General features: G+C 59.0%; 6 protein-coding genes and 3 non-coding genes across 9 annotated transcripts; 4 read left to right on the forward strand and 5 right to left on the reverse strand.

The window, feature by feature from the left end:
- Positions 1–312: 312 nt before the first annotated feature.
- EHS24_009383 (uncharacterized protein) lies at positions 313–1,788 on the forward strand (the record flags this gene model as incomplete). The annotated part of the gene is made up of 3 exons (XM_028624672.1): positions 313–672; positions 734–1,235; positions 1,286–1,788. The coding sequence occupies 3 exons, from the start codon at positions 313–315 to the stop codon at positions 1,786–1,788; spliced, it is 1,365 nt and encodes a 454-aa protein (XP_028474840.1).
- A 551-nt stretch (positions 1,789–2,339) lies between these two features.
- Positions 2,340–2,446, forward strand: EHS24_009384. The gene has a single exon. It is a non-coding gene; the product is annotated as a tRNA-Leu (tRNA).
- A 414-nt stretch (positions 2,447–2,860) lies between these two features.
- On the reverse strand, positions 2,861–2,966 carry EHS24_009385. Its single transcript has one exon. It is a non-coding gene; the product is annotated as a tRNA-Ile (tRNA).
- A 194-nt stretch (positions 2,967–3,160) lies between these two features.
- EHS24_009386 (uncharacterized protein) lies at positions 3,161–3,719 on the reverse strand (the record flags this gene model as incomplete). Its single annotated transcript, XM_028624673.1, has 2 exons — positions 3,161–3,497; positions 3,547–3,719. The coding sequence occupies 2 exons, from the start codon at positions 3,717–3,719 to the stop codon at positions 3,161–3,163; spliced, it is 510 nt and encodes a 169-aa protein (XP_028474841.1).
- A 1,002-nt stretch (positions 3,720–4,721) lies between these two features.
- Positions 4,722–6,082, reverse strand: EHS24_009387 (uncharacterized protein; the record flags this gene model as incomplete). Its single annotated transcript, XM_028624674.1, has 2 exons — positions 4,722–5,822; positions 5,867–6,082. The coding sequence occupies 2 exons, from the start codon at positions 6,080–6,082 to the stop codon at positions 4,722–4,724; spliced, it is 1,317 nt and encodes a 438-aa protein (XP_028474842.1).
- Positions 6,083–7,150: 1,068 nt separating this feature from the next.
- EHS24_009388 (uncharacterized protein) lies at positions 7,151–9,457 on the reverse strand (the record flags this gene model as incomplete). Its single annotated transcript, XM_028624675.1, has 1 exon — positions 7,151–9,457. One exon carries the CDS (start codon positions 9,455–9,457, stop codon positions 7,151–7,153), a length of 2,307 nt encoding a protein of 768 aa, XP_028474843.1.
- A 1,653-nt stretch (positions 9,458–11,110) lies between these two features.
- On the forward strand, positions 11,111–11,403 carry EHS24_009389 (uncharacterized protein; the record flags this gene model as incomplete). Its single annotated transcript, XM_028624676.1, has 2 exons — positions 11,111–11,282; positions 11,321–11,403. 2 exons carry the CDS (start codon positions 11,111–11,113, stop codon positions 11,401–11,403), a joined length of 255 nt encoding a protein of 84 aa, XP_028474844.1.
- A 506-nt stretch (positions 11,404–11,909) lies between these two features.
- On the forward strand, positions 11,910–12,713 carry EHS24_009390 (uncharacterized protein; the record flags this gene model as incomplete). The annotated part of the gene is made up of 1 exon (XM_028624677.1): positions 11,910–12,713. One exon carries the CDS (start codon positions 11,910–11,912, stop codon positions 12,711–12,713), a length of 804 nt encoding a protein of 267 aa, XP_028474845.1.
- A 566-nt stretch (positions 12,714–13,279) lies between these two features.
- On the reverse strand, positions 13,280–13,360 carry EHS24_009391. Its single transcript has one exon. It is a non-coding gene; the product is annotated as a tRNA-Ser (tRNA).
- Between the last annotated feature and the right edge of the window lie 155 nt (positions 13,361–13,515).

Below are 13,515 nucleotides of genomic sequence, written 5' to 3' on the forward strand. Positions count from 1 at the left end.
ATCCATGCTTTCCAGTGAGCTCAGCATGAGCAAACATCGCTTGGGATAGGGGTTCGAGTCCCCTTCGGTGTATAATGGTGTCCCAGCCTGCTGGGATCTTCGTGCAAAGCACAGTTGCAATCCTTTTGCTGTCGTGCCAATGTCAACAAAGGCAATGGAAACACCACGCGGATCCAACGGAGCCTCCGCATCGTGTCGCGGTAATTCCGCCGGCAACTTGAAGCCGGAGGATGCCGATCTGCCGAGTTTTCCGACTCGAAGAACAAGTACCCTTCGCTTCGACCATTTCATCGTTGCTCTCACCAGACCACCATGTCATCCACGGCCACGACGACGGCGATCCAACTCGAGCGGATCCCAACAGGGGGCAGCGCCAGGTCGCCATACGAGATCCCGACGGCGCTGCCCGAGACCCCGCAGCATGGGTCGCCATCGCCGTCCCCACCGCCCTCGTTTGAGCCCGACCGCGAGCTCGTGGCACTCGCACCGCCCGACAAGGGCTCGCAGGCGTGGCTCTTTCTCTTTGGCGCGACTGTTCTTGAGACGACGGTGTGGGGTCTGCTCAATGCCGTTGGTATCTTGCAAAACTATTGGACAACAGAAATGTTCCCGGACCATGAATCGACAGTCACCCTCGCAGCAGCCCTGATGAACGGTTTGTCATTCATGAGCGTAGCCGTCTTTGGCCCGTGAGTAGGCGTGGTCTAGGTGTCGTGTAAGCTAAACGATCCAGTCTCTTGCGGCGTTCCCCCACCAGACCAAGATGATCCAAGTCATGGGCCTGGTCGTCTCCAGTATCGGCCTCGTGTCGTCTGCGTTCGTCACTAGTCCAACCCAGCTAATTGGCACCCTTGGTATCCTCTACCCGTGCTCTGCGGCACTCTACCTGCCCGCCGCGACACTCATCTACGAGTGGTTTCACGTGCACCGTGGCCTCGCCTCCGGCATCATGTTTGCCGGCACTGGCGTCGGCGGCACCGTGTTCCCCTTCATCCTCGACGGCCTCCTGCGCCGTTTCGGGTACAAGGCCACCATGGTATCACTCGGTCTGGGATTCTTTGCCCTCAACGCTGCGTCACTGGTGTTTATCCGCCGCCGTATCCCGCTGTCGCGCGAAGTCGGCCCCCGCCGCAGCCTCAACTGGCACATTTTCACGACCTGGGCGTTCTGGTGCGGCTTTGTCGTGCTCCTCCTCACCTCGCTGGGAAACTTCAACCCCACGCTGTGGATTCCCAGTGCGTCGCAGCCAGCCTTTCCGTGCTTTAGCACGTACTGACCACTACAGCGTTCGCCGACAACATTGGCGCCACCAAGCCCGGCGGTGTGGCCCTCGTCTCCATCATGAACGCCGCGTCCGTCCCCGGTAACGCCCTCATCGGCTACCTGTCCGACCGCGTTGCCACAAAGTTCATGATCATCGGAACCTGTACGATCGGCGCCGTCTCCGTTCTCGTCGCGTGGGGCTTGGGCACGACCACGGCCCCGCTCATCGTCTTTGCCATTGTCTGGGGCATGACGTCCCTCAGCTTTGTATCGCTCTGGAGCAGGCTCATCACGCGCATCTGTAAAGACGACCCGACACTCCCCATGCTCATCTTTTCCGTCTTTGCCATGCTCCGTGGTGTGGGCAACATTACGTCTGGTCCCGTCAGCACCAAGCTGCTCCAGACGAGTGTGTTCAGGGGCGCCGCTGGCGCGTATGGCACGACCAACTTTGGCGCCGTCCTCATCTACACCGCGGCCACGACCTTCCTCGGCGGTGTGGTGGGCGCCTTCTTCCCTGCGTGAGCGGGGCACAGCTGGTGAAGCTGTGGTAATGAGATACGTATGCCGTTGTCATGACAGGTGTTGTGGTGTCCAAGAGTGGTCAGGTCACTAGTGGTCGCCAGCGATACGGTCTGGCGAAAAAAATGGGTCCAGAGGTTGACCCTTGCTTCCTCCCTTAATATGCAGAAACTACTCAACCAGACGGGATCCTCCCTGCTGCTCGTGACAGCGAGCACACCCTCGTCTTGCGTTATCGAGCTGAAAGACTGTTGAGATTACGTAACCACTTGCGCCACTGCAGTGTGGCACCGAGCTGACCGGAGAACGAGGGTACCGCACCAATGCTGCTCTTTCTGCTTCTTCATTGTCCTCATGCTTCTCTGTAGTGCTCGGGCCTCCCTTCTGTGTGCATATAAGCAGCTCTGTAGACGTCTATGCATCCCCATCCTCTTCTGAAAGACAAACTGCCAGCTTAAGACCATCGGTCTCGGGCGCTAAACGGCATCAAATTCCAACAAAAGACGTCCGCACGCTCCGCACGCTCCGCAGCGGCCGCCGACAACCTCGTACTCGGCGAGATGGCCGAGCGGTCTAAGGCGCTGTGTTAAGGTTTTCGTCTGCTTCTTTGCAGACGTTCATCCGCAGTCTTCGGACGTGGGTTCGAATCCCACTCTCGTCAACAGGGGCTTCATTGCCTCCCAAGCCAAGCTTTTTGGAGTTCTGGGGACTCGGGGGAACGTGTGGGAGGCAGAGGAAGATGTAGATGTCGACGAACGGCGTGGTCGGAGGGTTTTCCGTTTTCGTGGCGGAGGGAGCCATGTAGTCCTTCCTCCATTTGACTCCTACATGCACTGTATCCATGACAGCTGGTTCAGGAGTGTCTCATGTACGTCACGGGACCGTAGAGTCTTAGACGGAGACCAGAACGTCCTCGTTCAAGACATCGGGGTCGGCGAAAGTGGCGCCAATTTAGTTTCCTAGAAAATCGGAATATTCCTCGAAGTGTCGGACCATCCTACTCGCAACCCACTTCATCCAGCTGGCCGACCATGCAAAAGAGAACCACTCCTTCTTGCGAAGGCAGAGGGTCACGTGACCACTGACAGGATCGAACTGCCGACCTCCGCATGGACTAGTAACCAAGGCCCGAGGGCTTCTGGGTATTAGTACGATGCTCTAACCAGCTGAGCTAAGCGGCCGATCATGTAGAGGTGGTGAGCAGTGTGGCTGTGAGCTGGACGATGCTTTCATGGATCCCAGGAGCTGGTTTCGCAGGTACACTAACATGAGAGAAACAAAGGGGTACCCTACGCATTACATACACATCTCGTTCAATCCACGCGTTGAGACATTCTACTCTCTCTCCCTCCGAGGAGTCTCTTCTCTTCACTGTTTAGGAGTTGAATTTAAAGGCCTGGTTGGGGAAGGGGTAGCCGGGTTGGCAGCTCCAGACCTGAAGGGGGGAGCCGTTGGCCGTTACGCCATCCTTGACGTCGAGGCAGAGGTCTACGCCCTTGAGCTTGAGCATCCCCAAGCCCGGAGTGACCGCGGCCCACTGCTGCTGCGGAACGTCGTAGCACGTCCAGAGGTGCACGAGCGAACCGGGACCGGGGTTCACGCCGGCGTCGAGACACAGGTGTTGTGCGTCAAGAGGGTGGAAGGTCACGTAGTCGTGGTCATTATAGCCGTGCATGTCAAACTTCTGAGCATTGTTGCCCGAGCATGTGGCACTGAGGGCCATCAGTAAGGTGAAGAAGGTGCCTTGGACGATTGACCTACAGCTGGATAGCAGTGCCGTCGGCGTAGTTTGCCCCCGCGACGTCGACACACTTGTCCCGGGCGATGTTGGCAACGATGCTCTTGTACCGGATTCCGGCCGAAGGTCCAGTAGCGGGGACGGCGGCAGCGAGGGTAGCAATGATGGTGGCGGCGGTGGTGATGGCGAAGAGCATTGTGGATAGTGTGTAGGGTTAACTTGCTGTTGTTGAGATAAAGTCGCGACTGGGTGGGCGAAGTGGTGGGAGAGTTGTGTTGATAGGGGACGGAAGCGCATCTGGACAACCTTCCTTTATACGATTGTCTAGCCGCGTTGGACATGTCAGCTGAGTACCGCCAAAACGCGACGCGATACGAGAAACTGTTTGGCATTGCTGTTCACTAGGCGTCTGTTGCCGTGGTGACGACCAACTCCAACCCCAGCCAGTCCGGGATCGTCGGCCCGCACAGTGAGTGCTTGATTGAGGCACGATCGTCATGCCTTGCACGCTTGCCACCTGCCTTTATTCAAAAGGAATTTCCAGGTACAGAGTGTCGCCCAGCCGTGCAACGTACGTATCAGCAGTGTATAGATCTGTGCACGATAGCCTTCACTGTCCGGTGACTGACACTTGCATAACGCTGAAATCTGAAGGCGGTCGCTGTGCCGCTTCCCACCACCGTTGGAAGTGACAAACCGGGCAAGTTTCACCCTTCTGTTTCGCGCATGGATTGCCGTGGAACTTGCAACGCTAATGGACAGGCACAGGTGGAGAAGCAACAGTGAGTCCGGCAAAGGCGGCTTGGATTAGGCAGCGTTGCCGGCGGAGGTTTTGTTGACAACGGCGAACTGGGGCTGTTAGGGCGAAGGGAGGTGGAGTTCATGTCTCTGCGTCCTTATGTGCAATCAGACGTGGTGTGCTGCCCCGTTGCACCTCCCAAGAACAGCAGAGTTTTCTGCATGGCAGGAGCCAAGGACTCCCAGACAACGTCCAGTGGCCTCTTGCACAATGATCTAACATCGGGAACGTTTCACACTTCCGTGTCTCACCCTTGCCCACGGTCCTGCTCACCCACGGTACCACGGTCCTGCCACTCACACCGTTGTACAACCTGTACAGTTTCAATGTGCTGCATCACGTACCACACTATTCCCACCCAGCAATGCAAGTAAAACCAGACACGATTACAACACCCTCTCAAGCAGCAGGAAGGACTGCAGGCAGGACAGTGCCCTCACACTCTCCAAATCCGATCGAGTAGCCGTCCTTGGTCTTGACCACGCCTTCAATCTTGATGCTGTCGCCATCGCGCAGCCACGTCATGTCCTTGCGGTCTGCGTTCAGCTCGAATGGCTGGCGGCCGAGACGCGAGCGCTCGAGCAAGGATCCCAGCGCGTCGTCGTTGGGGTTGCCGTCGACGCCGGGACCCGAGAGGGTGCCAGAACCCATCATGTCGGACGGGTTGATCGGCGCGCCCGTGCTGCTGTGGTGCGCGATCATCTGCGCGTACGTCCAGTAGCTGTGCTTCATGTTGGACGTGGCGATGCGCGAGTACTCCTTTGCGTTTTCGGGTCGCACGGCGAGCGTGAGCGGGACGTCAAAGCCAAAGCCCTCGTCGTCCTGGAGGTAAGGCAGGACAGCGGGCTCCTGGACGTATTTGGCCGTCTTGAACGGGTCGAGCGCGGCCGGCTGGACGATCCACGGCGAAATGGTCGTGCCAAAGTTCTTGGACAGGAAGGGGCCGAGGGGCACATACTCCCACGTCTGGATGTCGCGTGCCGACCAGTCGTTCATGAGCACCAGGCCAAAGATGTGCTCCCTGGCCTCGGTCGGGGTGAGCCGCTCGCCGAGCTTGGTCGCTGCGCCGCCGTAGATGAAGCCAATCTCCAGCTCGTAATCGAGCCGGCGGCAAGGTGCCCAGATGGGCTGTGTGTCCCCGACCTTGTCGAGGATCTGGCCGACTGGACGGCGGATGGGCGTGCCACTCACGACGACGCTGGACGCGCGACCGTGGTATCCCACTGGCAGGTGACGCCAGTTGGGTTGCATCGCATTCTCCTTGCCGCGGATGAGCACACCGGCGTTGTATGCGTGCTCGAACGACGCGTAAAAGTCGGTGTAGTCGCCGATACGGACGGGCATGTGCATCTGGGTAGACGACGCCGTACGCGGCACGAAGAGGGTGTCCTTGTCGGCGGCGTCCTTGAGAGGCGAGTTTGAGGAGAGGAGGGTGGTGAGGTAGGACCTGAACGCGGCCCACTCGGCCGGCTCGCGGGCGGCGAGCTTGTCGAGGTTGGCCTAGAACTGTCAGCTCCGACTCTTCTTCTCGGTTTGTGACATACATGCTGGAACACATCAGCCGGGATGGGCGACGACGCAAAGTGCGAGCTGCGGCTGAGCGCATCAAGGTCGAGGATGAGGTCACCGATAGCCACACCTGGACGCGGGCTGGGGTTGGCCGTGGTCGAGAAGACGCCGTAGGGCAGGTTCTGGATCGGGAACGGACATTCGGCGTCGTAGGACACGAACGAGGTGGACGAGGATGCTGCGTTGGTCATGGCGGCGGGAAAGGCGGAGACCTCGGTGAGTTTCTGGGAGAGATGGGAGCCAAAGGTCCGTGTCGTCGAGGGTTATAAGGAAGCACGCAAAGGTGGGCTCTGCAGCCTTGGATTGTGCGGTCGGTCATGACACGCGCGCGCACAAGTTACTTCCCCATCGCGACTAACCATTACCATACGTCGAACCGCGGGTGAACCACATCTTGGATGACATGTGTGGGATCGCGGGGAAAACCAACCTCGGTCGTGTTGTTGACTTTTTGATCCGACATTGAAGCTGCTACATCAGCCTGATCAAGCCAGATTCATTGGCCGAGATGGCCGAGGTAGCATTTCTCGTGCGAGGTGGCCGACTGTCGGACCACAGCCCCACAGCGGAGCGGACGTGCACGCGCACGCGTCCTCACGCCGGTGGTGACTACGTGCGCGGACGGCTGACCCCGATACAGCCGCCATCGATGGTGTCGTACCGCCTCCCAGTGCCGGCTGGCCAGCACTACGTGCTGGTGTTGTGCATGTTGTGATGCCTCTGGTAGGCACGCCGGCACATGCTCTTCCAAGGCAAGACTGAGATACTGAGATGAGACGCGGTGATGACAGGGAGAGATTGTGCATTAGGAATTCAGTTTCAATAGGAAAAAATAAAATTAGGTCACCTAAACAGTTACTTAACTGCAGTCTCTGTCAAGATGTATAAACGATCCTATTAAACGGCAAAGGTCGTTTGGCGAGGGAGTCACCGTCCAAACGACTAGCTCGACGCAAGAGGGGAACCCCCCCAGTGACCCGGTCCGAGGTTCGAATCTTGACACTACCGTCCTTTCCTAGTACTGTACGGAAGGTGGAGAGGAGACCGCCGCTGAAACCGATAGGTAGGACCAGGGGGTACAACCCCAACCCTTTTGTGGGTACATGCATCTACATTTGGTTTTTTGTGCATGCATGTGGTCGGTGCACAGGTGAGGACAAAATGGTGCGTACAAAACTGGTAACATACAGGAGGAAGGGCGGGGGGCACTCTACATAGAATCACGACGCTACATACAACTGGGGTGAGAAACCTCCGCCCTACGTCATGTTCGGGAAGCACTGCTGCCAGAGCGTAATGTCGTCTCCGGCCGTGGGCATGGAGGCCCACAGGAGCATCCACGCATCCAAGTCCATGGCCGTGAGGCCGCCTGGCAAGGAACCGGAACCATTGTCGTTGGGCTCGAAGCGGTCCATCGTCGGGAGGAAGGCCGCGCCTTCGCTACCGCTCGCCTCGGTCCCGCGCGACGGCGACGGCGGACGCGTGCGCGCGCCCACTGCCGATAGCTTGCGCAAAATCTCGACGTGGCGACTTGCGCTGGACCACTGGTGGGCAATCTGGCTCAGCCAGCCGATGCACTGTTCGAGATGACGGAGACTCTCGGCTCGCGATGGGGACAGACCAGAGGCGAGTGATGCTGAGGGGACATGCGCCGCAAGACCGGCGTGCACGGTGCCGGCTTGGAAGGCAAGGTACACCCACGAGGACGCAAACTTGCGGACGCGAAACGTCGTTTCGTACGACTCCATGATCTTACAGATGGACGTTGCCGCGTGGCGGGACGCGTCGAGGGCCCTCGGGACGCGGTAGCTGGACATGTCGCTGTGGAACGGTTCGCTGAGGCCCATGAGCGCTTCGCTGGCGTCCACATCCGCCGAGTCTTCGTTGCTGTCCAAATACGGGACTTGAGGGCGGTGCAAGAGGAGGATGCAGATATAGTACCATCCACGACACGTAAGCATGTGCAGGCCGACGTTGCGGTGCGCATTGTCGTCGTCGTCCGACCACTGCAGGTGGTGTGGAAGCGTAGAACGCCATTTGCGCAGCTCGGCGTCAATGTGCATGACCGCCTCGTCGTAACCCTCCACTTGGTGACCATCCATGCGCGCGTGCCGGGTGCTGGGGCGGTACACTTGGTCGAGGATGAGTTCCATGAGGGCCATGACGTCAATCCAGGCGTTGAACGACGACAGCGTGTGCGACTTCATGCACACCATTGTGTCGTGCGATGCCTCGGCGAGCAGCATGTATGGCTTTCCAGAGAGCCAGAGGTCGAGCTCGTCACGCTCCATGGTAGACGGCCGAGGCGCGTCAATGTCGATCAGCCTCAGACATGGTGGACGTTGGGACACGGCCGCGGTCATCTTGTCAATCAGGTAGCAGCTCCAGATGGTGCGCGAGCGTTCTTGGATCTCGCGGCTGTCTCGTGGGTGGGGGGCGCTTGATGTGCGGCGAGTGTGGAGCCCAATGTCGACTGCCATGCGGCATGCAAAACCAACCATCTGGTACGAGAGGGGCTTGCGACCGCATCCGAGGTCGACGAGGGCGACGAATATCAATGCCTGCACGGTCTGAAGCGATGGCTTGCGGTCAGGATGGGTGTTGATGGTGAGGTGGGCCATGATGCGTTGGCGGACGCTCTCGCAGAGATAATCGCATGCGGTCGACAGCTGGGCCGCGTTGGCAGAGTCGGTCAACGTGATGGATCCCTCCTCGGGCTCAAAGTCGGCATTGGCAGCAGAGACGGCGAGAATGGCGTCAAACACCAAGGGACACTGGGTCTCCAGCTGTCGCAAGCTGCGCAACGCCGGAACGTAGATGACTGGCCAGTGGGGGTGGATAAAGGTCTCAAAGACGGTGAGGAGCTCGTCTATCGTCTGTGACGACAAGCCGGCGCGGGCTGCTTGCGAAGGCATGGAGACGTTGGGCGACGACGGCATGATCAGGTTTGGCGGCGACCAGACGCTGGGAGCCGTGTTGCGCCGGCGTGGAGGAAGGTAAGGGGCGATAGGGGACTGGGCAGTGGTCGTGTCCGTTTGCGGGGATCGAAACATGCTGTCAGTGTCTGTCACACCAAAGCTAAGGTCCGTCGACGGGATGCCAGAGGGGATGCCCAGGTTGTTGAGCAGGACCTCATCAAACACAGACGTGTTGGGACTCGACTTTGGATGGAACTGAGAGGGTTGTTGGTCGGGGGACTCCTTCAGTAGGAGGCCACGGGCCGGTTGACTCAGCGCCCCTTGGTGAACGCTTCGCATGTCCATGTCCATGTGGGCGGCGGCGTGGGAAGACCCACTGCTCGTGCCGACAACCTGAGCGACGGCGACGCCCGCGGCTGCATTCGCGTTGGCAGCGTTCTCGGCAGCGATGGCCTGGCGTTTACGATGGCCTCCACGTGCTGGGCATCCCTTTGGTGGACCTCGTTTCTTTGCGGTGGTGTAGAAGCACTCTCCGGAGAAGAAGCGGACGCAGTGGGCACATGGCTTTGATCCGTCGCACTTGATTTTGCGGATGGAGCAGGCTACGCAAGCCTTGGTGGTGCGTGTCCTCTCCTGTGAGTCGGGCATGGTGGAGGGCAGCGAGGTAGTGGTGGTGGTGGGGGTGGATGGAGGGATGGATGGGGTGAGTAACAGACGACACACCAGTTGACGACGAGCGCGACCGCGGGGGCGGGGCAGGGCGGGGCAGCAAGCGGGGCGGCGTGCGGGGCCGGGGGCGGGTGACGGCAAAAGCAAGATGTGAGTGACCGACACCGGATGCGGAGGCCGCGCGGAGAAGCTCCGGAGTAGGCCAACGACCCCCCGCCGCCGGCCCGGGGAGCAGTAGTGGTCTATCAACTGCAAATGGGGGTGTCTCTATAGGCGGGAAGAGGACCTCGAGAGAGAGACGCGGGCCCGTGTTGTCTCACCATGGTCACATTGCTTAGAGCGGTAGACAGTTACGGGATGGGTGACCATCGCCTGACTCAATTGGGCCCATTTCTAATCGATTTACAATCATCATTGACCATCTAAACCCGCTTCTAATATATCTATATTGCAGCAGAGGTTCTGGGGAGTGCTTACATGCAAAACAAGGGCCGGAGAACGAGTACAGTACATGCATAGGAAACACCAAGCGCAAGAGCCAGTGTGCTTGCTGGAGACGCGTTGGTGACGACAGGCGACGACAAAGCGGAGGTGCCGTCCTTGGGCCGGTTGGCCGATAGGCGACCAGCTCGTAAAGCCAGTATATCCAGTATCCTACTTTGTCGACAAGCCTATCACGCGTATCGCGCGAATTCCAAGTTATTTGTGTAGACGTGCCAGACGGGCCGCATTTGCCAAGACCAGAGGTCCACAGAGGCCAGAGACACCGACAACACGGGCAGCAGGGTCTCTGCTTTGTGTCTGGGCAGGCTCATTAGGAACCCCGCCATGGTTATGCCGAGACTAATTGAAAATTGTAATCCTTGAATTTGATCAAGGTGGTGCTTTCTTGGACGAGTGTCTCCGCCAGCCAGGTGGGGGAGCAGCGACACGCGCATTCAGGTTCAAGTCATTGGCTCATTGTGTCGCATTCGGATGTTATCTTGGCGAGCAACCGTCAGCAGGAGCCTGCCTTCCAAGGCAGATCTATTGGTCTATACGGCGAGGGAAGCCAGTTGGGGTGCCAGGCTGCAAGTGGTGGACGTGGACGCAGGACGGACAGACACTTTTGGTTCTCTTGCCTCTTGTCCAGACATGTGAACCTGCAGAACAAGACACAATAGAACAGGGATACAGGGATGTACACGAAACTGAAGCTTAAAAGAGACCACTGGCCACTGTAGCCGCCACTGTCGTGAGTGAAGGAGAGGCTACGGTTAGGCATCAAGTCCCTCTTTGGTGCCAAACCCTATGCTCCCAAAAGGGGTCACCCACGCAGCCAACACACCTACATATGAACTCATGCTTCCCTGGTGACCTTTGTCTTGTGCTTGCTCATTTGGGGGGCTGAATGCGTCGCGTCGGCGACGAAAAGAGGTTCCGAACTTTGACGACGGACGCGGCAGTCGCGCAGCGTGCGAGCCAGACTGTGCCAGCATCGCCACCACGTCCGCAGTCGATGGCTACGTCACCACGGCACGCGCAATGATGGAGAATTCCAGCCTGCGAGCGATGCTCATCGATATCTCTTGCAACTTGTGGAGATTGCAATTGCACACTCACCCCTCCTCCCTCTTCCATCCCACCCCGACCATGGCCTACTCCACTCCCTCGCCACCGACCTTCCCCCAGAAGGCATACAAGGGCTCCATCAACGACAACCATTTCACGGCCTCGACAAGCAACCTCGCAAGTAGCGTTGTAGCAAACACTCTTCGCACACGTAACAAGACCGATCAATACGTGGCCATCCCATGCAGCGAGTGTGGGACCGTACGCCCGACATGCGATTGTAACAACAAGGCCACCAACTGGGCCGCGTCAAGGCCCAGCCGTCCGACATCATTGCACTCTACGGCCACGTCCGCCAGCTCGGCGCCGAGTGATCCTTGGGCCGATGAGTACGGCGTCGTGAGAGCTGGGGAGCGTCCTTGGTGGCAAAAGGCTGCCTGCTGCGTCGTGCAGTAAAGGAAACGAGCGCGCAGCTGCATAGCCGCGCAGTATGCGTATATGCGTAGTCGCTGGAGATGATTCCAAGCGTGGCGCCACACCATCACCAAGCTTGCAACACCTCCAACACTCTTAGATTCTAGACCCCGGGCCCACGGACAACACAGTCCATCCCAAGCATGTACCTCCTTTCTCCTTCACATTCCCACCTCTGGCCCCCTCGTGTCGCCCCTTCTTAGCGGCAAGTTGGAATCCGAAGGCCGTCGTTCGTCATTGTCTTCGGTGATCGTCTTGTGCAAGGGCGTCGATGGTCGTGCGACCGCATGCTCCTCCTTAACTTGTCCATTACTTCTCACCGCTCTGTCAAGGCTCCACCAACTTCAAGCCTTAACCATAACCACCGGTGAGCTAGGCGGTGGTCTCTTCTAGAGCTGACTCCCAGATGTCGAGCGACCAGGACCCCCTCACACCCCCGGCCCCACCCCCACCCACTCCAGTGCCGGCCGTGACGACCTCCCCAGCTCCAGCGTCACCCCGGCCCGCTCCATTGCGTCCCCCGTCGCCGTCCTCGCGCCCGCGCCAGGCTACACTCCAACCCCGTCTGCCCCGCCGCACCCCTCTTCCCAAGCGCTCTACCAAACCCGTGCGCGAGACCAAGTTTGACCGCTGGGTGCTCGACGACGAGGCGATTATCGAAAACTGGCTCGTGGAAGGTGACGACCTCGTCTCGCAGATCACGGGCGAGCACCTGTCCATTCCCGCCTTGCTCGCCGAGTACGGGCTGGACTTTACCAAATGGGGCCCGCAGCGTCCCAAAGCGCCGTGGGACACGCCCTCACCCTCGCCCTCACCCTCGCCTTCGCCATCGCCCTCGCCATCGCCCAGCCCCGTCGAGCCCAACAAGCCCAAGCCCAAGCCCACGCCCAAGCCTAAACCCAAGCCCGGGATGTTGACGGCCGAGTCGCTCGCTCTGCTGCCCGGTACCGCCGCCAAACCCCATTCCGCACCATGCACCACCGCCGCGGGCGACGCTACGGATGTCCAGGTTGAAGACGGCACGCCCAGGACAGGCGCCGAGCTCGAGGCGCAGTACGGAACCAAGTTCCAGCGCTGGCCGTACCTCAAGGGCCTGTGGCCCGACAGGCCGCGCGCATACCGGATCACGAGGACGACGTCTGTGAACGGGGTCACGGGAGGATCGGGTTTGGCGGTGCCAGTGTCCAAGGCCCACAGTGGATCAGGCTGAGCTCCCGGTTGATTTGGAGGCCGCACGAGGAGGGGTGCGGGATTGAGAGGGGACCGGCCAGGCAAGGGAGGGGATGTGTGCTTTTCGGGAAGGAGGAAGCGGGGCGGCGAAAATGGCACGAGACATACACGGTGTGCAATGTACATGACGACCAAGTGGTATATACACAGACATGGGAGTCCTCGAGAAGATGTACAGTGCCAGATCAATTGGTCAGTTGGCAGCCCACTGGTGCTCGTCTACAACAAGTCATACATGGTTTGTTTTGTTGTCATCACCTTCCCTCGTCCAAACCTCAACACTTCACGGGCACCACATTTGCCTCTAATATGCTCCAGGCCGGGGATATATATACTCGTACTCCTCCACACACACACTGAAGACAGGTGGGGTGAATGACACACTGTGGCAGAACAAACCCACCCGCAGGATCACTACTCCGTCTCAACCCCACTCCCAACCTCGTCCCCCGGGACCCCAAAAGGTGCAGCTCCTCTTCACCACTCTTCTCACCCACCCCCACACCAAAAGAGAAGACCGCTCGCACGCTCTCCTTGCCTGTAGGCCGACAATGACATGATTCGAACATGTGCTCCCGAAGGAAATTGATTTCGAGTCAATCGCGTTAACCACTCCGCCACATTGCCACCTCTGCTGTGTTCTCCTGCATGAGAGGATGCGGAAGATGCTCTTACTTGCATGCATTGGACGTGTGGAAAGAGAATGACGGACGGTTGAAGGTCGGAGGCAAGGAGAATGTTGGTGGAAGTGAACATGGACCGGCGAATTGTGGCGGCGGAGG

Source organism: Apiotrichum porosum (genome assembly GCF_003942205.1).
Source record: "Apiotrichum porosum strain DSM 27194 chromosome Unknown scaffold_9, whole genome shotgun sequence".
Lineage (NCBI taxonomy): Eukaryota > Fungi > Basidiomycota > Tremellomycetes > Trichosporonales > Trichosporonaceae > Apiotrichum > Apiotrichum porosum.